Source organism: Numida meleagris, chromosome 31, assembly GCF_002078875.1.
Source record: "Numida meleagris isolate 19003 breed g44 Domestic line chromosome 31, NumMel1.0, whole genome shotgun sequence".
Taxonomy (NCBI): domain Eukaryota; kingdom Metazoa; phylum Chordata; class Aves; order Galliformes; family Numididae; genus Numida; species Numida meleagris.
This window is the reverse complement of record NC_034436.1, coordinates 83,675-101,320: the sequence shown is the minus strand read 5'-3', so window position 1 is coordinate 101,320 and position 17,646 is coordinate 83,675. Positions and strand designations below refer to the sequence as shown.

Here is a 17,646-nt window from a genome sequence, read left to right as displayed (position 1 = left end):
TTTTTTTTAAATGATGTTTCTGTATTTTGCCTGCAGCCTCCACCCCCACAGCCTCCAGCTGCGGCACCGTTTGTCCACAGAGGGGCCCATCTTCATCATCACTTGCCTCCAGCTGCTGCGCATCCCCCTGCTGCATCCCGACCAGGGCCTTCCCCTGCGGCAACAGAAACGGAACAGCAGCACTATAGCCAGCAAGGATCTCACAAAGAGGTTTATAGTAGAAATGATCCGATGCGGCAAAACTCTCTCCCCCAAAACACGCGGGTAAGGTGGAGGTTCATCACCATTGCCTCAGACCTGGAAGAGGGGAACAAAGAAGAGCAAAGTGAGGAAAGCGCCGAGCCTGGGGGACAGCCCCACTCCTGCTCAAGCCCTACCTGGGTGGCAGAGGCACGGGGCAGCTCCTGCTCCATCCCTGGAAGGCTCAGGCTAGGGGCCCTCATGGGCTCCAACGTGCGGCCACTACAGAGGTAAAGCCCTTCAGGTGCCGGCCCTGTGGCCGCCCCACCACGCCCGGGAGCCCTGCTCTTACCTCTCGCCTGCTGGCCGCCGCCGCCACCCACGAGCTGCCAGCACCAAGCCCAGACCAGGGCCCAGCAGGGCTATCGGAAGGGCGCACGCAAGGGCCAAGGGAGCTGGGGGCTGGCGATGGGGGGCAGCTGGGCCCCCTCCCACCTCCTCCTCACAACGGGGACCCATGTAGCCAGGGGGACAGGCGCAGACGTGGCCAGAGAAGTGGGTGTAGCAAGTAGCACCGTGCAGGCAGGGCCCCGAGGCACAAGCATCAGCGCGCTGGCGGCAGTCGTCCCCAGCGTAGCCCAGGGTACAAGAGCAGCTGTAGCTGTTGGTACCATCCACGCAGGTGCCACCATTGGCACAGGGGTTGGGGCTGCAGTCATCCACGTTGTGTTCACATCGTGCCCCCGAGAAGCCTGGCTGGCATTTGCAGATCACACTGTGACCCAGGTCCAGGCAATGCCCACCTGCAGCGAGAGCCGGGGGTCAGCACTGGCTGGGGGAGCACAGTGTGGCAGGAGGGGAGCTCTGGCCTACTCACCGTGCAGGCAGAGGCGGTTGGCACAGCGGTCAGCACGGCGCTCGCAGTTGGAACCGTGGAAGCCAGGGGGGCAGCGGCAGCTGTAGCCAGCACCAGGGGGGGGCGCAGGTGCACAGGCACCTCCATTGAAGCATGGTCCGAGGGCACAGGGAGATGGCGATGCCTCCGGCAGTGGCTCCAACACAGCTACCTCGGCTGCTTCTGGGGCTCTTGGTGATGCGGGCCGTACTGGGCCAGGGGGGTCACAGCGCAGCCCCGCAGTGTCACTCCTAAAGACCTAGGAGCACCGGACACATCCTGAAGGTTGCAGGGGCCTGAAAGCCCTGGGAGGTGGCAAGAGAGGAGTCTCAGGGGTGTCACTTACTGTGCTATTAGCACTGGAGAGGGCGCAGCCCCGGCCATCAGCCCCACAGCCCTCTGCACAGGGACAGGCATCAGAAGGCGGTGGGGACAGAACGGAGCCAGATGGGGAGAGGGTGCACAGTGGGAGGTGGACAGGCACTCACGGTGGGCACAGCAGAGAGGCCAGCAGCGGCGGTGTGGAGGGACACGGCAGGCAGCAGAGTAGGGGAGGCAGCGGCGGATGCAGCGGGGACAGTGGGGGAGGCAGTAGGGGCCACGGGCAGGGGGGCGGCAGCGCAGGCGAGTGCTGAAATGCAGCCCCCCCCCAGCACCCCCCTGCCACGGACCCCCTGGCACCAAGCGCTGCTGTGCCACCGCACGCCCCAGCAGCCGGCTCTGGGGACCTGGGAGAGACATCAGTGAGCGCAGTAGGACACCCCCCATTTCCCTGAAAGCCTCCCCCCATGCCCACGGGCTCCCCTTTGTTCTCACACTCCTCCATACCATGACATTTTCTTCTCTGGCAGCACATCTGCCCGCCAACAACCTCCACACCTGCCCCTCTCGCACAACTACACCCCCCCCCCAACATCTCCTTCAGACCTCATGAATTCCCACTTGCGAGCCCCTCCACTGAATGCCTACGGTTGCCATTTGCCTCCTCCTTAATCTGTTTGTGCTGGCTGCTCCCCTCTTCCCCCGGCAACCTGATGAGCCCTCATTTGTCCCCATCTCCCGTCTGCCTCCCCCCCATATCCCTTAATGACAAAAGGATTTTCTTCACCCTACTCCCACAGAACTCACTTGCCCCTAAAGATGCCCCCTTCAAGTCCCCACTGCTGTTCCCTCCCTTAATCCCTCACTCACCTCCAGGGCCCTTGGCCTCCTCCAGCCGCCAGGACTCGATGATGAGGGAGACAGTGCCCTGGTAGCAATGAGGAGCAAAACCAACGGTCAAAGATGTAGGGCCATGTGGATTGGGGCAGGGAGGGGGGCACAGAAAGGGCATTAATAAGATCCCAGAGGAGCCCAAGTCTCAGCTCCATCAGGGAGGGCTGGGGGAATCCTCACCGGCCAAGGGAAGGTGAAGGGCAAGCGAAGAATGCGTGGAGCCCCTGGGGTCGGAGGGGGCCCAGGTGGGCTACGAACAGCCCCCAGGCTGCAGCCAATCCCCACAGAGGGGCGCAAACAGAGACGGAAGACAAGGCGACAAGAAGGGGGGCCCCTGCATGGCCCCCCCCATGCCGACAGCACCCGCAGCTCCAGCACCCCGGCCAGCTGCACCTGCAGGCGGGCATCAGGATCCCAAGCCCCCCTCTCCCTCCAGTTCCCCACAGCACCCCAAAGCCCCTACTTGCATGCCAATAATCCCACGGGAAGTCCACAGCCCACAGAAACATGCTGGGATTCCTCCCACCAGCATCCCCCATCCACCACCAAAACTCCTCAAAATGGCCCATAACAATGACACAACAGCATCCCTCTCCTCAGCACTCCTTAAAGACCCCTAGGATAACTCAGAATATTCCACAAAGACACCACCGCCTCCTTCCCTCCCCCTCTTTTGAGAGCTTGACAAAGACACCCAGTGAAGCACCCGAAGCACAGTACTAAGGAAATCTCCCTGGCCCAAACATCCCTGCCAAAGGCATCCTGAGCTCTCCAGGGCAGCCCAGGATGCGCTCACCATGGGAGGGCACAGCAACGCAAGGATGGCAGCCAGAAGCAGCAGAGCCATGGCCTGGAGCGGGGGTGCTCCCACGTGGTCCCAGAGCTCAGCAGGGTCTGAACCCACTGCCACCCCTGGAAGCCCTTGATAAGGCCCAGGCACCATCCTGCTAATAAACCACACCCCCAGCCCCACCTACAGCATGCACAGGCCACACCCCCAAAGTGGGGTGAGGCAGCCCCCTAGCTTCATCCATTCTCCCACAGGCCCCAGGACACTGGGAGAGACGACAACACTCCCTGTCCCCCAACACAAAATCAGTTGTAGAATACCCACAGCTCCACGTAACCCTTTATTTACCCTCATGGGATCAAACCTGCCCCCCCCCACCCCCCCAAAATAACAAGGGAAAATGTAGCTCAGACACAGTGCCAGGACCACCAGTAAGTCCAACCGCACGGCAACGCGATGATAATGTCCTGGTGACACGATGACAATGCCTTGGGCCATCACTGCTGCTTGGAACGTGCCCAGAGGCGACCGGCCAGGGAGCCCAGGAAGAGCCCCGTCGGCTTCTTGCCCTGTGCCATCTCAGCCAAACGCTGCTGCTCCTCCTGCACCCCAACCAGAGCAGGAAACACCCATTACCCTATGCATCACCGCATCTCCACACCTTCCTAACGTTTCCCTTGCATTCCCCCACTGTCCTCACCTCCTCCAGCTGCGACCGGCGTCGTTTAAAAGCTGCCAGCGGGTCATCCTCCAGCGCATAGTTCTCCAGCACGGTCCGCACATCCTCAACACCACTGAGGGCAATAGCTGAGGGAAGCGAGGTGGAAATGCATCAGGGCTTGGGAGGGATACGTGGCGGACACATAGATGCAGTTTTTCTCACTTTTGAGGAAAGCAGTGAGGTCATAGAGTGCACGATCATCAGAGCTGCCGTCCCAGCGGCGCAGTGCCAGCCCGTTATAGGGCTGCAAGCAAAAGGCTTCTTTGCGGCAGTCCACCACCACCACCTTGGCAGGATCTCTGTTGAGGCAGGAGATGTCCTGGGGGTGGATAGGGACAGAGAGGGGCTGCCATAGGGTCGGGGGGGGGGCACCAATGTGTCCCTTGTCCCTCTCCCCATCCCCACCTTGACATGGTGCCCATCCATGTAGCGGGTGGCATCGCGGAAGAGGCGGTAGGAGATGAAGCCGTGTGGGTCAATACTGTCAATAAGGGGGAAGGCAGTCTGGGGGCAGAAACATGAGTAGGTGGGTGAACAAGCCAAGTCCACCTTTGGGCTGCAAAGTCCTCCCAATGGCTGCACATACCATGCCAGTTTCGGAGGTGAAGATGACAATCTCGTAGAGTGGCGCAAGCTGCTGCAGAAGGCTATCGATGCCTGGGCGCTTCTTGAAGCGCCAGCCAGTGATGAGCTGGGGCAGAGAAGGGAGGCAGAGGGGCATCAGACGGGGCTGTCAGCTGAGAGGGGGCCACGGGAACAATCAGTTGACACTCACCGACCATTCAGGGTGCAACAAGACATCGGTGAGCTCGATGACGAGAGTGTAGGGGGGTTGGTAGTAGGGCTCGCGCAGCGGGTCTGGCAGCAGCTTGGCACTGGTGGGCTCGATGATCATCTTGATTGAAAGAGAGTAAGCGATAGGCCACCATCACTGGGACAAAGGCCCCCCAAGCAGGGATGACAGTCCCTACCCAGTGACAAAGACCCACGATAAACGTGGGGTACCCCCAAAACCAGGACATGACATCACTGAAATGAGGACAAAGTCCCCCAGAAGAGGATGGGGATCCCAAACTGCTAATTCTAATGTCAGCAAGGCTTCCAACAAGAACAGCCCCAAAATGAGATAAAAACAAACTAAATGCGGAAAGCCCAACACACCTGCCTGTAATCCTTGAAGTACTTATATGTTCTGCGGAGCTGCTGGATGCCCACAGGGTCTGTGAAACCAAGCATGGGTGAGCGCTACCTGCGGTCCCAAGGAGGGTGAAAATCCCATTCTCTTCCTGCCTACCATTTCCCCCCACTCTCATATAAATAGGAAGCAATATGCAGAAAAAGAAGCCCCGCTGGAGCGATGACATGGTGCTAAAAGCATCGTAAAAGGTCAATGTGTCAAACAGCCCACAGGATACAACTTGTTCCCCCACGCCTCTAAGGGCTGCCACCTCCCCCTGCTCCATTTGTTACTCACCACCATCGAACTCATCGGGGACCTGCAGGGAAAAAAAGCAAATGCAGGACGCCGCAACTGAGACAGCAGGAAGAACACAGTGACAGCAGGTAGAAGGGAGCTCCATACAAAGTGAAACGGGCAATTCACAGCTAGGTGCAGTTATTTTCTTGCGCTAGCAGGGGACTTCCTTCCATCCACGGATGTCCCTGATTGATGTTCTCACCATTCTGCTGACGGCTTTGTCATCCTCTCTTGCCCTTTTGATGTCCCTACTCCCCCGAACGAGGGGGGCAATTCACAGCTCCGCCCCCCCCGCTGAGCCGCGCTGCACATCAAACCCTGACAGCTCTTCCCAGAGGGCCCCATAAAGGGGCTTTTGGTGAGGGAAAAAAAAACAACACCGCAAAATGGGAAGGTGACAACCGTAGCACCCTCCCCCCCCACCCCCACCTCGGGGCTGTACGGCTCCCGCCACGGGGAGGAGCGCCCGAACCGGGTAGAAACGCCAATAAAAGGGGAAAGCGAGGGGTGCGTGGGGAAGGCCGCGCCGCACAGCGTTCCCAGTTGGTTCCGAGGGCGGCGCAGAGCCGCTACCGGCCACCGGAGGGGGACACGCGCCGCTCGGCCCTCACCTTGGCTCCGTGCTCATCCACTGCGTTGCTGCCTGAGGGAAGGGGAGAGCGTGAGGCTAAGGACGGCGGAGGGAGGAAGCTGGGGCGCGGCCGAGCGGGGCGGGAGTCCCGAGGGGACGCTCACCGAAGATGTAGATGATGGTGACGCCGGTGCCGGCGCCCAGCAGCCCCGCCAGCCGCAGGGCCAGGCGCCGCATGGCCGCTAAACGCTGCCGCCGCCGCTCCTCCTCCTCCTCAGAGCCGGGGAGGGGCCGCCCCGGGGGCCCCTCTGTGCCCTGCACAGGGGCGGCGGTGAGGGCTGGGGGTCCCTCTGCGAGCACCGAGCGCTCAGGGCCGGCCCTTCCCACACCGCCTACCACCTGCTGCCGCCGTAGCCGCTCCTGCAGCACCGCCTCCGTGCCGGGGGTGCCGGCTCCGCTGCTGCTCAGGGCGCGACTCAGAGCGGCGCGGGCCCGGTGGGCCGCGAGGGCAACGCGGGCCCCACGCGCCGCCGCCGCCATTTTCCCGCAGCGTTCGTCTCTGAGGCTGCGAGCGCCGCACGCCGATTGGCTGAAAGCGCCGCACTTCCCGGCGTGCAGCGCACTGCGCCGTCGCCTGTTGCCACTCTCCCCGGCATGCCCCGCGGTCGATACTGATTGGCCGGAGGCGCCTACAACACCCATCATCCCCCGCGCTCTGCCGGAAGCACGCCGTGGACTACACGCTGCCTCCCCCTCCCCGGAAGAGACGGGCACGCCCCTGGGGGGCGGTGACGAAGCGCGCAGACCAATGGCGGCGGGAGAACCAACGGAGAGGTGGAGGCCCGGGCAGGAGCCTTGTCTGGGAGTGCCGCGTTCGAGACCCGCCAAGGGAATGCGGGTCGGAGGGGTACAAGCGTTTATTGGACACGGCCATCTCGCTTCAAACAGGCGGCCGGGAAGAAAGGGGGTTAAAAAAAGAGAAAAACAAAGGGGGCCCAGGCAGCGCTCAGGCCTCCAGCAGCTTGCCCAGGAAGCGTAAGTTGAGGATCTTGAGCTGCTCGTCCAGGTCCATGCGCACAATCCCATCCTCACCGTCAATGCTTAGCAGGATGCCAGTAGCCTCACGGTCCTCGCCCAGGATCACCTTCACCTGTGGGGACAGCAGGGGTCCCATGGGGCTGGGGGCGTATCTGGCAGGCAGCCCAGGAAGGGCCATGGGGATCCAAGAGCCCCCCCCCTGCAGTGCGTGGTGGGATCCAGGGAGAGCAAAGGGGACTGGGAGGGGTGGGTGAGCAAAGAGGGTCCCTGGGCACAGCGTGGAGAGGGCAGAAGGGGGAGGCAGAGCCTGGCAGGGGTAGGGGCAGCAGTGACTACGGTGGGGACCAGTGATCACCATACCTTGTTGCTCTTGGTGGGGGTAACGGGCTCCAGGTGCTCACTGGAGATGCTCACCACCTTCTCACTGTCCTTCAGGTACACAGAGCACATCCCGCCCTGCAGGGGGACAGGAGTCAGTGGTGGTAACACCGTCCCACTGTGAAGTTTGTCACAGTACTGCCACTGCCGCGTATGCAGTACTACCATGGGCTCACCGTGACGCTGCGGATGACGCCAGTCTGCCCCACTGCCTGGCTATCCAGATAGGTGTCCCGGACCTTCACCTGGATGTCAGTGGTGACCCAGTCGCTGGAGCTCTGCTCGATGCCTGAACCAGGGGTGTGGGGGTTGTAGCCCCCTGGAGATGGTGCCCCAGGTGTCATGGGGCTATAGCCCACTGGGCTGGGGCTAGGGCTTGCCTGTGGGATAGAGGCAGCATGAGCAGCAGTGGGGGGCTACGGGGAACAAGGGAGAGGGACTGGGGGTACCTGGTAGGCCATCGGTGATGGCGTTGGGTGGTAGCTGGCTGGTGAATGGGTGTTCTGGTAGCCCACGGGGCTGGGAGCCACTTGATGGTAGCTCTGGGGGCTGGGGCTGGGCTGGTAGGAGCCCTGCGGCGATGGCACGGCGTAGGGTGAGAACTGGTCAGTGTTGTACCTGCCAGGGTGAGAGGGAGTCACGGGGATGCTGTGTCACACCATAGGAGTCCTTGGGGGAACATTACATCAACCCAGGGCCACGATTTGGGAGCCTCTGGGGCTGCAGTCTCCCCTCAGGACCCCAACTATGGTTCCACAGAGCTGTGGTTCCCCTCCCAGAGCTCCAGGGCCAGTGCAGAGTGGAGGGAATGCTCACATGGCTGGTGTGCCGGGGGTCTGGGGGTTGTACGGCTGGGTGACCTGTGGTGATGAGGGGTCAGGATAACCAGGGGTCTGTGGATTGGGGGTGCCACCGTAGCCTTGCGGTGAGGGTGTGGGCTCATCATCAAAGCCATACTCAAAGTCCTCATCGGCTCTGTGGAAGGAAGACAAACATCATCATTGCAGCCAGGTCAGGTCAGGGACTGGGAACCCGCAATGGGGACAGTCCAGAATCACTGGAGCCATGCCAGTGACCAGAGATTCCAAAAATATGACTGTTGTGATGTTGTTGGGGCCATCCTGGTGACCACAGACTCTGCGGAGGGTCTGTCCTGGTCAGCAGCCCCCCCAGCACCCACCTGGAAGGTGTGTTGGGGTTGTTGGGGTCCCAGGCACCACTCTGAGCAGGCGTGCGGCTGCCATCGTGAAGCGGAGTCTGAGAGCCGTAGTGTGGCGTGCGGCTGCCTGCAACAGCCCCACAATGGTTGTGTCAGTCCTCTCTGTGTCCCTCCGTCCTGTCCCCTCCACCTCAGCCCTATCCCCTCCTCATCCTCAAAGCCTGCTTCATACACCCCTTCCCCTCCAAAAGATCACCCCAGGACCCACTTAACCTCTGTCCCCTCCGTGTCCCCATCAGTCCCGTCTCCTCCAGCATCACTCACCATCATGCAGGGGTGTCTGTGAGCCGTACATGGGAGTGCGGGAGCCAGAGCCGTACATGGGGGTCTGGGACCCATACATGGGAGTGCGTCCATAGGTCGACGTCATCCCACCCGGGCGCCGTGAACCCCTGCAGGGACACAGCGTTAAGGGCACAAGAAAGCCCCTACCAGCCTGCCCTAGAGAGGGAGCAGCACAGGCCCCTGTCCCCCCTGCACTCACACAGTGGTCAGGCGTTGACGGTCCACTGAGATGGTCTGGCAGGTGGAGTGCAGCTCCACCCGGGCTGTCGACTCTGTTGCATCCTTCACCACTCCAATGTAGCCTGTGAGTCATAACAGTAGTTTGGTGAGAGAACACGGGCAATCCACAGCTTCTTCCCCTGCCAGGGGCACCCAGCGCCCCAACCAAAAAGCACCCACCTTTGTAAGGTCCCTGGGAGATGCGCACTGTCTGCCCGATGAGGTCGTTGTCCCGCCGCCCGCGCCCACGACTCATGCCACCACCACTGAAGCCACCGCGCTGGCCTGCAGGACAAGGAGGGGAGGGCTCAGGCTGAGCGGGACGTTGTTGGGGATGCTCTCTTGGCCTGGAGGAGACCCCTGCAGTGCTCACCAGCCCCACTGGGATGCATTGGGCTGCTAATACGAGGGCTCATGGGAGCAAAGCTGCCCACAGTGAAGTTGGTGACGTCCCGTGGCTGTGAAAGGGAAAAAAAAAGGTGCTGGAGGGCAGCAGCAGCAAAGGCACAGGGTCACAGCCCCCTCCAGCAGCCACCACTGGTCCCCGACATGCCCCCACCTTGGAACCACCAGCCAGGACAAGGTGTCGGGTCTTGCAGACAAACATGCCACCGTTCTCCACCAGCTTCTTGCAATGCAGGAAGGCAAAGCCCCGGAAGAGGTGCCTGATCTCTCCCTCACGGCCCTGTGACAGTGGCAGGGGTGAGCCCCAGGGGGTAACGGGATCTCACCCAGCAACAGAAGGACTCAGAAGGCTGTCAGGAAAAACCCAGTGTTCCCTACGTGCCAGAAAGAACCCAGAAAGGCACCAACAAACCCAGTGCACCTATGGCAGACTAGCATCAGCCCAGGAATCCCCACGGCAACGAAAAGCATCTCTCTCACCCCAGTCACCCCCACCCCACAGTACCTACCGAGTGGGGCCCATCTATGACTTTGACGATGTCCTTGACATGGATGTTGTTCTGCTCTGAGTCGAGGGCAACAGCGAAGCGATTGTCCTTCTTCCTGGTGACGGCCTGGTGCCGCACTGTCACCACTTTTCCATACATGTTCAACACCTGCAATCAACAGGAAGGCCAAGAAGTTGGGAGGAGTACTGTCCAAAATAGCCCTCCGAGGCGGCAGGGACTGCATGGATGCAAAACAGAAGGTGGGGAAGTATTTCTCGCACAGGGCTGCATGTGGAAACTGCCTCTAGTCTTCACCCCTGGCAAGACACCCAAAAACACAAAAAAACAGCTCCTTCCCGCATCGCGGTCAACTGGGGCTCACCTGGAAGGTCTCACGCTCCAGGCGTACAATAACACCCACTGTCTGGGGGTCCAGCTGCACCAGTTCACCCCATTCGTGCTGACCCCCCACATCCACACCCGATGCTGTCTCTGAGCAGAGCTGCAGGTCCCGTGGTAGAACCTTGAGCTGGTGGTGGGACAGGAAGATGAGTCAAATGCAGCTGCTGTGGCCACTTTCCCTTCTACCTACCAGCACCACAATGAGCCAAACTGTGGTATTCCACCCCTCCACTCACCTCATGCATGGTGAGGTCTGAGAAGAGGATGACAAAGTTCTCCTCCACCCTAACAATGAGGCCCGTGTCACCCTCAAAGCGGCCTGCAATCACCTTCACGTGGTCACCCATCTTGAAGTATTTCCGCAGCTCTTGAGCTGGGAATTCCAACATGTCCTAGGGGAAAGGAGAACTCTGTGGACACTGGGGAGGAGGCACACAGCATCCTGGCAAAGCTACAGCAGCCACACAAAGCATCCGGCACTGTTTCCTGGGTGCTCTGCTACCTTCAAGTCCTCGTGTTTGGGCATGATGGTGATCTTGTTGCCATCGACGCTGAGGATCTTGCCCTGGAGATTGATCAGTTCACCCTCGCACACCTCCACATTGTCACCAGGCTGGAAGTTATGCTCACGCTCCTTCCCTGGGGGTGACAACAGAGATAGTGAGGGGACAACACTGCATGGGGAACGGCAGTATGCACGCGGAGACACCCGCATACCTGTGCTCTCCGTCACCACCTCGAGGTCAATGCCTTCAGGCTGGTCTTCAAACTTCTCCAGCTCCGACAAGGTGGGCTTCACACCCTCTGTTATCTGTCAAGAACAGAGTGGGTGGCCAGAACATCCCATTCCTCCCCAGAACTCACCTGCTTATCTAAGCTGTGCCAATGCCAAACTGACAGCGTGCCACGGCAGTGCCATCACTACCAGAGAACGGGGAGCCTCTGGCCTCCCACCACCCTCTTTCCCACAAGCACCTCAGTGTTTGGGTCTTGACATCAGAAGGGAAGTAGTTTTCAGGGAAAGGAGACGGGTTTAGGCTGGATTTAAACAGAGTCCCACGCTCACCACCGCTGACATGGCGAAGCTCTTGAAGAGAAAGCCCTTGCGGCTGTAGCGGTTGCCTTCAAAGATGAGAAAGTCTCCATCGGAAGCCACGTCACCTCCCAGAGACCTAAACCAAGACAGAGGCAAACACAAATCACACCCTCTGGGAAGACAGCTCAGCAGGGGGCTTTTTTTTCAGCCATGTTCTTTTTCTTTCAATCTGATGTTCTCCGATGCCACCACCTACCGGATCTTCTCAGCATCAAAAAGCCGCTGAGGGGGTCGCTTGAACTTTTTCCGCTTGGCGAACCAGTCCTTCTGCAGAGTGGGAGGCAGCACAATAAGCAAACGGCCCCAGCACAGGAGCATAACACAAGAGCGCTCCACCTACCAGACTCATTCGGGCCTTGATACGGTCAAAGTCAATACGAGGGATCATCTTTAAGGAAATCTGGTTCTGGCTGGGCTCCACATAATCCACCTGCCCGCAGGGAGACAGTGGCAGTGAGCCAGGTGTCCTCAAATCCCCATTGTGGGGCCCCTGTCCCCTCCTGCCTCACCTGGGCGATGTCATCCTTGTAGATGCCCCTCTTCAGACGCACCCAGGACTTAGGCTTGAGATTGGTTACCTCCTTCACTACCTTGAGCACATCTGTCATCTCCTTGATGGGGACCATCTGCTGGTTCCAGTAGCCCATCCGCAGATTTCCTACCCCCTCAATCGCCTGCTTCACGTGCGTCTGCTTGTAGGCCTCCACATAGATGTACCCCTTGACGTGCTCGGGGGCCACCACCGACTTGATCTGCAGAGGCTGGAGGACAAGGGGGCACATCAGGGGCAGGGGAGTGCAGGTGGCGTAGCCCCCTCAGCTGCCACATGGCTCTCTGCAGCCTCACCGTGTCAGTGAATTGGTATGCAATGAACTTCCGCATCAGAGCAATAGCTGTAGCACGCTCCTCTCCGATCTGTGGTGGAAACAGGTTGCTTTAGGGTTGAGAATATGCCTCCCAAATGCTGATCCCCACTCCAAAGACCCCCAGTACCTACCTTGCATTTCACCGTCCAGAGATTGGGATCCCTACAAAGGACCAGAGAAAAGCAGTTACACGGCGGCCTGACCTGCTTAAACACACCAAGGCCCACCTGGCTGGGCAGCTCAGCGTATCACTGACCCGATTATCTCATTTTTTTCCCCAAAAAGCCATGTGTTTTCTACCCCGAGGTGCAACGTGACACTCACTTGACTCCAGGCAGCAGCTGCTGCTGTGTGATATCATCCGAGAGCTCATCGGAGCCACCATAAACACTGGGAAAATAGAATTGAAAGTTAAAACAAAATAGTATAATCCCTCACATGTGATAAGACAGAGCGACGGGGCCACATTTCCCAACTCACGTCTCTCCCACTGAGGACTTGGCATATTTCTTCATATAATACTCGCCCAGCTCTTCCTCACGCTGGTCCCTGCAGGTGAGGGGGAGAGGGGGGTGGAACTGGGCATCAGTGCAGCTCCCACAGCCTCTCAGGAGGCAACGGGGTGGCATACAGACAGAGCTGGCATCACCTCCAGAGGTTCTGCAGCCGCCGAGCACCGGAGCGGTCCTCATCCAGCACCACATTGTCGATGTTGGAAGCTGCGAGGAAGACGACAACCGAATGTGGCCCACAGCAGCACAGGGACAAGGCTGGGCTTGGCTGGCCCCAGGGGGTAGCAGTGGTTGCCCCCGGGGGGGCTCACGCTGACTCAAGCTTACCTTCAATCTCTTCTGCTCGGGAACAAGGAGGTGGCGGTGGAGGGCAGACAGTATGGAGCAAATAATAGCGGCAAAACCACCCATGGGTGAGGGGGAACAAAGGGGAAGGAACAAAATTAAGACGGCAGCACAGGAGGGAAAGGAAAACACAGGAAACGTTAAAAAAAAAAAAAGAGCAAAAAATAAAACTAGGCAGGTGCGAATGAGATGTGTTAAGCAGACAGACAAAGGGTGGACAGAAGGACAGACACTGGGATGGAGGGAGGTGAGGGATCTGGGGCCACACAGTCCCATTCCCACCCCTGAGAGTGGGGCTTGGGGAGAAAAACACCCTTGGAAGTGGGGAAAGAGCAACAGCAGCCACCCAGTGTTTTAACCCAGAAGAGCTGCACCAAAACCAATCCACCAGCACAGCACTGCAACCCAGCATGGCGCACCTCTCCCAAAAGAGCCGTACCACCACAGAGCTCTGCTTCTATCATCTTCTGGTCTTAGGGCCAGAGAGCAGGGACCAAAGCCCGAGGGGGATCTCGAAGCCCCACGGAGCGTCCTTGAAGCTGGGGAGCCCCCAAAGCAGCCTCCTCACCTTTCTCCAGGATGTCCTCAGCCCCATCCTCCCATTGATCTTCATCCTCATATTCATCATCCACATCTGGGGGAGATCACAGTGGTGAGAGGGAAATGTGGAGGCAGCGGAGGACCCCACCATCACTGCTCTGCCCCCAGCTCACCAGCTTCATCTAGGATAAAGCCACCATGCCGAGGCTTCTTTGCAGGCCGGTCATCATCTTCTTCCTCCTCCTCCTCATCATACTCCTCCTCCTCCTCCTCCTCCTCCACCTCTTCCTTCTCGCTGCCTGCTGCACTAGCACGCTCCTCCTCGGCCTGCACAGCAGTGAAGGGGGGGATGTTGAGGGTAGGGGAAGGCGGGGCAGGGCGCATCCGCCGCGTTCAGCCTCACCTCAGCTTCCTCAGCCTCCTCCGCCTCGCTGCTGCGCTCGCTCTCCTCCTCCGAAAAGTTGCTGTCGTCGCTGTCCGACATGATGGCGCGGGGGGAAGAGAGGAGCAGGGGGTGGGGGCGACTCCAGAGATGCGCTACGGGAGCGGGAAGCGTCCCCCAGAGGGGTCAAAAAGAGCCAGAGAGAGCACAGGGGGGAGCCCCCTGGGCTCAAAGGAGTCCCAGTGGAGACAGGAGCTGCACCAGCCAGCTCCCAGCAGGCCCTACTGCTGCTGTTAGCGCCGCTAGGAGGACAGCAGCCCTGCTCCCCTACACCCGCTTCCGGTTCCGGTCACCCACAGCCTCTCGCGAGATTGGCCCCGTCACGTGTTAACGGCGAGGGGTAGAGGAGGACGGCTGGTCACGTGATCGGGGGAGGGTGGCTCGGAGGGAAGCGCGCTGCGGGGCGCTGTCATGGGGCGGGGTTTGACGTCACGCCGTGCTCCCGCGGGGCCGTCACACCCGGCTCTGCTCCCCCCCCCCCCCCCCCCCCCCCCCCGATACCCATACAACAGAGCAAGCAACACCGGAGAAAGAGATCGTTTATTTAAAACCAAACAAACAAACATCAGCATTTTCCCTTCACAGCCCCCCCCTCCCCCCCAGTTACAAAATACATAAATACAATATAAAACCTCTGGCCACCGAAAAAAAGCCATTCACTGGGACAGGAACGCCCCTAAGGCACTGAGTGAGCAATAAATAAAGGCAGAATCAGGGCGGGGAGCGGGGGGACGACAGGACCTGCCAGCCTCGTCTCCCCCCTCCCCCTCCCCCTTCCAGTTATCACCGCTGGGACCGAGTGGAGTGTGCCCCCCCCCACCCCCCCGGGGCATGCTACATCTGTCATCACCACCTCCCTCCTTCAGCCTAAAGTTCCGGGGGGGGGGGGAAGGGGGTGCCTCTCCTCTGGGGAGGGGCTGTCACCACGGCACCACATCCCTCACTCTGACAACGAGATACGGTCGAACACCGGGAGGCGGTGGGGGCTGCCCGGGGGCCCCGTGCTTCCCTCCGTCGGTGCAGGGCCGTGCAGGAAGTGGCAGCGGGAGCCGTAGGGGCACGTCCCACAGCGCTGGAAGGTACTGCACGGCTGCGTGCGGTACTTGGGGTGGCGGCGGAGCCCCCGCAGTTCCTCGGGGCCGTGGGCAAACTGGCAGCGGGCACCATAGCGGCAATGGCCGGTGGCGGTGAAGGGGCGGCACAGTTCCGTCTTGTAGAGCGGGGACGGCGGCGAGGAGGGTGGCGACAGCGAGAAGCCGAGAGGGGACTGCGGCGGTGACAGCGACGGTGACAGCTGGGACGCTTCGTGCGACGTCGGGGACAGCAGCGCCAGGCCGAGGGCGGAGAGCGGGGCCGATCTGCGGGACTGGAACGGCACCGGGAGGGCCCCCGGTGGGTCCGTGCCCAGGGTCAGCGCCGCCAGCGCCAGCAGGGCGGGGTCGGGGGGCTGCGAGCGGGCCAGGCCAGGGGGGGCCCCGCGGAGCCGAGGAGAGAAGCCGGGCGGGGGGGGCACGGCGCGGCCGCTCGGGGCGCTGAGGGAGCGCAGGAGACGGCCCAGCTCCGGGGCGGGCGGCCCCCAGGGGGAGCGTGGAGGCCGCGGGGGCTCCGGGGACGGCTCCCGGGGCGGCTGCCCGCATAACGGACCCTACAACGGAGAAAGGGTCGTCGTCAGACGGGAGCGAGGTCCGACCGCGCCGACGGAGGTGCGGGGCAGGGGGAGGGGGGACCCCGTACCTGACGCAGCGGCTCCGGAGCGGGCCCAGCTGTAGCGGCAGCCATGGCGGCGGCGGCAGCGGCAACGGTGGAAGAGGAGGAGCGGCGGTGCCGTCCGCGATGCGCCGCCGACCCTTTATGGGCGCTCCCGTGACGTCACGACGACGGGAGGGCGTGGCCGGAAGCGGGCGCGAGGCGTGCCCATGAGCTCACCGCACGGGGCAGCGCTGGGTCACGATAGGGGCGGGGTGGGGACGTCAGCAGAAGGGCGAGGAGGCGCGGCTCTTGGCGGAGGGGCGGTCCGGGCTGAGTCATTCTGCCGGGAACCGCGGGGGTGGGGACGGCGGATGGGGGTGTGGGTGACCCCCGTGTGCAGCTGACCCCCCCGGGTTGGAGTGACACCCCCTGTATATGGGTGACCTCCTCCCCCTCCGAGTGACATTGTCTACGTATGGGTGACCCTCCAACAGGAATGGGTGACCTTGCCCGTATGTGGATGACTCCTCCCCCAGTATATAGGTGACTGCCCCCACGTATGAGTCACGTTGCCCGTATATGGATGACCCCTGCCCCGAAGTACAGGTGACGGCCTCAATATATAAGTGATCCCTCCACATATAGGGTGACATCTTCTACGTACAGATGACTCTCCCACCCCTTAGAAACAACCCCCAGGAATCCTCAGGGACACTGCCATGCACGTAGGTGCCTTTATTGTCACAGGGCTGGTGGAGGGGGGCTGCCTGCTGCCTACCCCCCCAGCCTCATCAGGGCCCCCCTGTGGGGGGCAGCTTGCCGGTGATCTTGTTGGCACCCTCCAGCAGGGCATTGTGGATGTCCTTGGCGCCTGCAATCTGTGCCTTGATGAGGGGCAGGTACTGGGTGTAGGGGAGGCTCTCGCCTGCAGTCCCCTCGCCCTTGGGGGCCGCCGGCACCAGCGCAGGTGCGTGCTTTGCACTGTCGAAGCTCTGCGAGAGGCACTCGTGCGCCAGGCGCTGGAGAGGGGGTGTCACCAGGGGGGACACGGGGCTGCGCGTGCCAGGGGGACAAGGAGTGTGCAAAGGACATTGCCAAAGGGAAATGGGAAGTGAAAACGGGGAGGGAAGAGTGTCACTGGGATGGGGGGGGCCACAGACAGCATTTGGAGAGCCACTCACAAGGCAGAGCTCAAGCTGATCACACAGTGCGTAGAACTCCTCCAGGCTCTTGTCAAAGCGCTGCAGGGCTCCGTCGGCGCTCTTTCTGCCCGTGGGACATGGCCACCATCACCCAGCTGTTGCCACACTGCCACCATGGCCCGGGTGACACAGGGGGGCCAAGGAAAGGGTTCTGGAAATAATGGGGAGGGGCTTCTGGGGGCTGCTGGGGCACTAAGGGGCAGGGAGTGGGGCTTGGGAACTCTGGGTAGGACCGAGGGACACTGGTGAGGGTCTTGGGTGGGTGCTGGGATGGGACTGGGGTCTCTAAGCGAGCACCCCCGCTGGGCTCACTCACTGCCCGTTGTCGATGTTGGAGTTCTGCACCAGGTTCTGTGCCGCCACCTTCATCAGCGTCTGGGGGGGGAAGCACAGCGGGTCACGGCGGCGCAGACTCCGCAGGATCCCCCACTGCCAGCCCTAAGCTCGCCCCCACACTTCAGGAACGCGCGCCCGCCCCATCGGCTGAAGGCCCCGCTCCCTACGTGACGCCACGCCCCCACCATCAGGCCCCGCCCACCTGCAGGCTCTCCTTCAGCTGCGGTATGAGCAGCCGGAACCGCTGCACCGGGTCGAAGTCCTGCGCCTGCGCGGCCGCCACCTGCGCCGGAAGCGGCGGTCCCGGCCCCGCTCCCTGTCCCGGCCCGGGCGCG

At 61.3% G+C, this 17,646-nt stretch overlaps 5 protein-coding genes across 8 annotated transcripts; all 5 read right to left on the bottom strand.

The window, feature by feature from the left end:
* DLL3 (delta like canonical Notch ligand 3) lies at positions 1-2,613 on the bottom strand. Of its 3 annotated transcripts, XM_021379052.1 has the most exons (7): positions 2,267-2,613; positions 1,564-1,803; positions 1,422-1,474; positions 1,058-1,334; positions 533-983; positions 378-462; positions 186-297 (listed from the first exon to the last, which is right to left on the bottom strand). In XM_021379052.1, exons 1-7 carry the CDS (start codon positions 2,406-2,408, stop codon positions 292-294), a joined length of 1,254 nt encoding a protein of 417 aa, XP_021234727.1. In that variant the 5' UTR covers positions 2,409-2,613; the 3' UTR covers positions 186-291. The 3 variants fall into 3 exon arrangements, with proteins under 3 accessions (XP_021234725.1, XP_021234726.1, XP_021234727.1); XM_021379050.1 differs by having other exon boundaries at positions 1-462; XM_021379051.1 differs by having other exon boundaries at positions 1-462; positions 1,564-2,324; positions 2,471-2,560.
* On the bottom strand, positions 3,408-6,701 carry TIMM50 (translocase of inner mitochondrial membrane 50). 2 transcript variants are annotated; one of them, XM_021379053.1, is made up of 11 exons: positions 6,246-6,701; positions 6,014-6,164; positions 5,890-5,921; positions 5,276-5,297; positions 4,963-5,021; positions 4,577-4,696; positions 4,388-4,492; positions 4,207-4,305; positions 3,964-4,120; positions 3,781-3,887; positions 3,408-3,682 (listed from the first exon to the last, which is right to left on the bottom strand). In XM_021379053.1, the coding sequence occupies exons 1-11, from the start codon at positions 6,552-6,554 to the stop codon at positions 3,578-3,580; spliced, it is 1,266 nt and encodes a 421-aa protein (XP_021234728.1). In that variant the 5' UTR covers positions 6,555-6,701; the 3' UTR covers positions 3,408-3,577. The 2 variants fall into 2 exon arrangements, with proteins under 2 accessions (XP_021234728.1, XP_021234729.1); XM_021379054.1 differs by having other exon boundaries at positions 6,249-6,415.
* SUPT5H (SPT5 homolog, DSIF elongation factor subunit) lies at positions 6,749-14,395 on the bottom strand. The gene is made up of 29 exons (XM_021379048.1): positions 14,046-14,395; positions 13,816-13,969; positions 13,671-13,736; positions 13,085-13,096; positions 12,895-12,964; positions 12,726-12,794; positions 12,570-12,635; positions 12,377-12,407; positions 12,226-12,294; positions 11,889-12,140; positions 11,720-11,809; positions 11,576-11,646; positions 11,350-11,455; positions 11,001-11,094; positions 10,786-10,922; positions 10,520-10,675; positions 10,264-10,410; positions 9,903-10,049; positions 9,548-9,673; positions 9,362-9,446; positions 9,169-9,273; positions 8,969-9,071; positions 8,749-8,876; positions 8,446-8,551; positions 8,082-8,240; positions 7,715-7,883; positions 7,442-7,645; positions 7,248-7,343; positions 6,749-6,999 (listed from the first exon to the last, which is right to left on the bottom strand). Exons 1-29 carry the CDS (start codon positions 14,124-14,126, stop codon positions 6,856-6,858), a joined length of 3,243 nt encoding a protein of 1,080 aa, XP_021234723.1. The 5' UTR covers positions 14,127-14,395; the 3' UTR covers positions 6,749-6,855.
* LOC110389130 (mRNA decay activator protein ZFP36L3-like) lies at positions 14,606-16,340 on the bottom strand. The gene is made up of 2 exons (XM_021379070.1): positions 15,819-16,340; positions 14,606-15,729 (listed from the first exon to the last, which is right to left on the bottom strand). The coding sequence occupies exons 1-2, from the start codon at positions 15,861-15,863 to the stop codon at positions 15,025-15,027; spliced, it is 750 nt and encodes a 249-aa protein (XP_021234745.1). The 5' UTR covers positions 15,864-16,340; the 3' UTR covers positions 14,606-15,024.
* On the bottom strand, positions 16,484-17,645 carry MED29 (mediator complex subunit 29; the record flags this gene model as incomplete). Its single annotated transcript, XM_021379047.1, has 4 exons — positions 16,484-16,792; positions 16,955-17,039; positions 17,292-17,350; positions 17,514-17,645. Coding segments are annotated over 4 exons (504 nt in total), but the record flags the coding sequence as incomplete, so codon positions are not given.

Coding starts and splice junctions, on each gene's coding strand:
- SUPT5H (XM_021379048.1), bottom strand. CDS start 14,126: ATGTCGGACAGCGACGACAGCAACTTTTCGGAGGAGGAGAGCGAGCGC. Junction 12,636..12,725: donor AAGTCCTCAGTGGGAGAGAC/GTGAGTTGGGAA, acceptor CTATTTTCCCAG/TGTTTATGGTGGCTCCGATG. Junction 10,411..10,519: donor CAGACCTCACCATGCATGAG/GTGAGTGGAGGG, acceptor TCCCACCACCAG/CTCAAGGTTCTACCACGGGA.
- LOC110389130 (XM_021379070.1), bottom strand. CDS start 15,863: ATGGCTGCCGCTACAGCTGGGCCCGCTCCGGAGCCGCTGCGTCAG. Junction 15,730..15,818: donor CTCCGGAGCCGCTGCGTCAG/GTACGGGGTCCC, acceptor TCTCCGTTGTAG/GGTCCGTTATGCGGGCAGCC.
- DLL3 (XM_021379050.1), bottom strand. CDS start 2,408: ATGCCCTTTCTGTGCCCCCCTCCCTGCCCCAATCCACATGGCCCTACA. Junction 1,804..2,266: donor GGAGGCCAAGGGCCCTGGAG/GTGAGTGAGGGA, acceptor TGTCTCTCCCAG/GTCCCCAGAGCCGGCTGCTG. Junction 1,335..1,421: donor TCTCCAGTGCTAATAGCACA/GTAAGTGACACC, acceptor CGGTGCTCCTAG/GTCTTTAGGAGTGACACTGC.
- TIMM50 (XM_021379053.1), bottom strand. CDS start 6,554: ATGATGGGTGTTGTAGGCGCCTCCGGCCAATCAGTATCGACCGCGGGG. Junction 5,298..5,889: donor TGGATGAGCACGGAGCCAAG/GTGAGGGCCGAG, acceptor TTTTCCCTGCAG/GTCCCCGATGAGTTCGATGG. Junction 5,022..5,275: donor CCCCGATGAGTTCGATGGTG/GTGAGTAACAAA, acceptor TTGGTTTCACAG/ACCCTGTGGGCATCCAGCAG.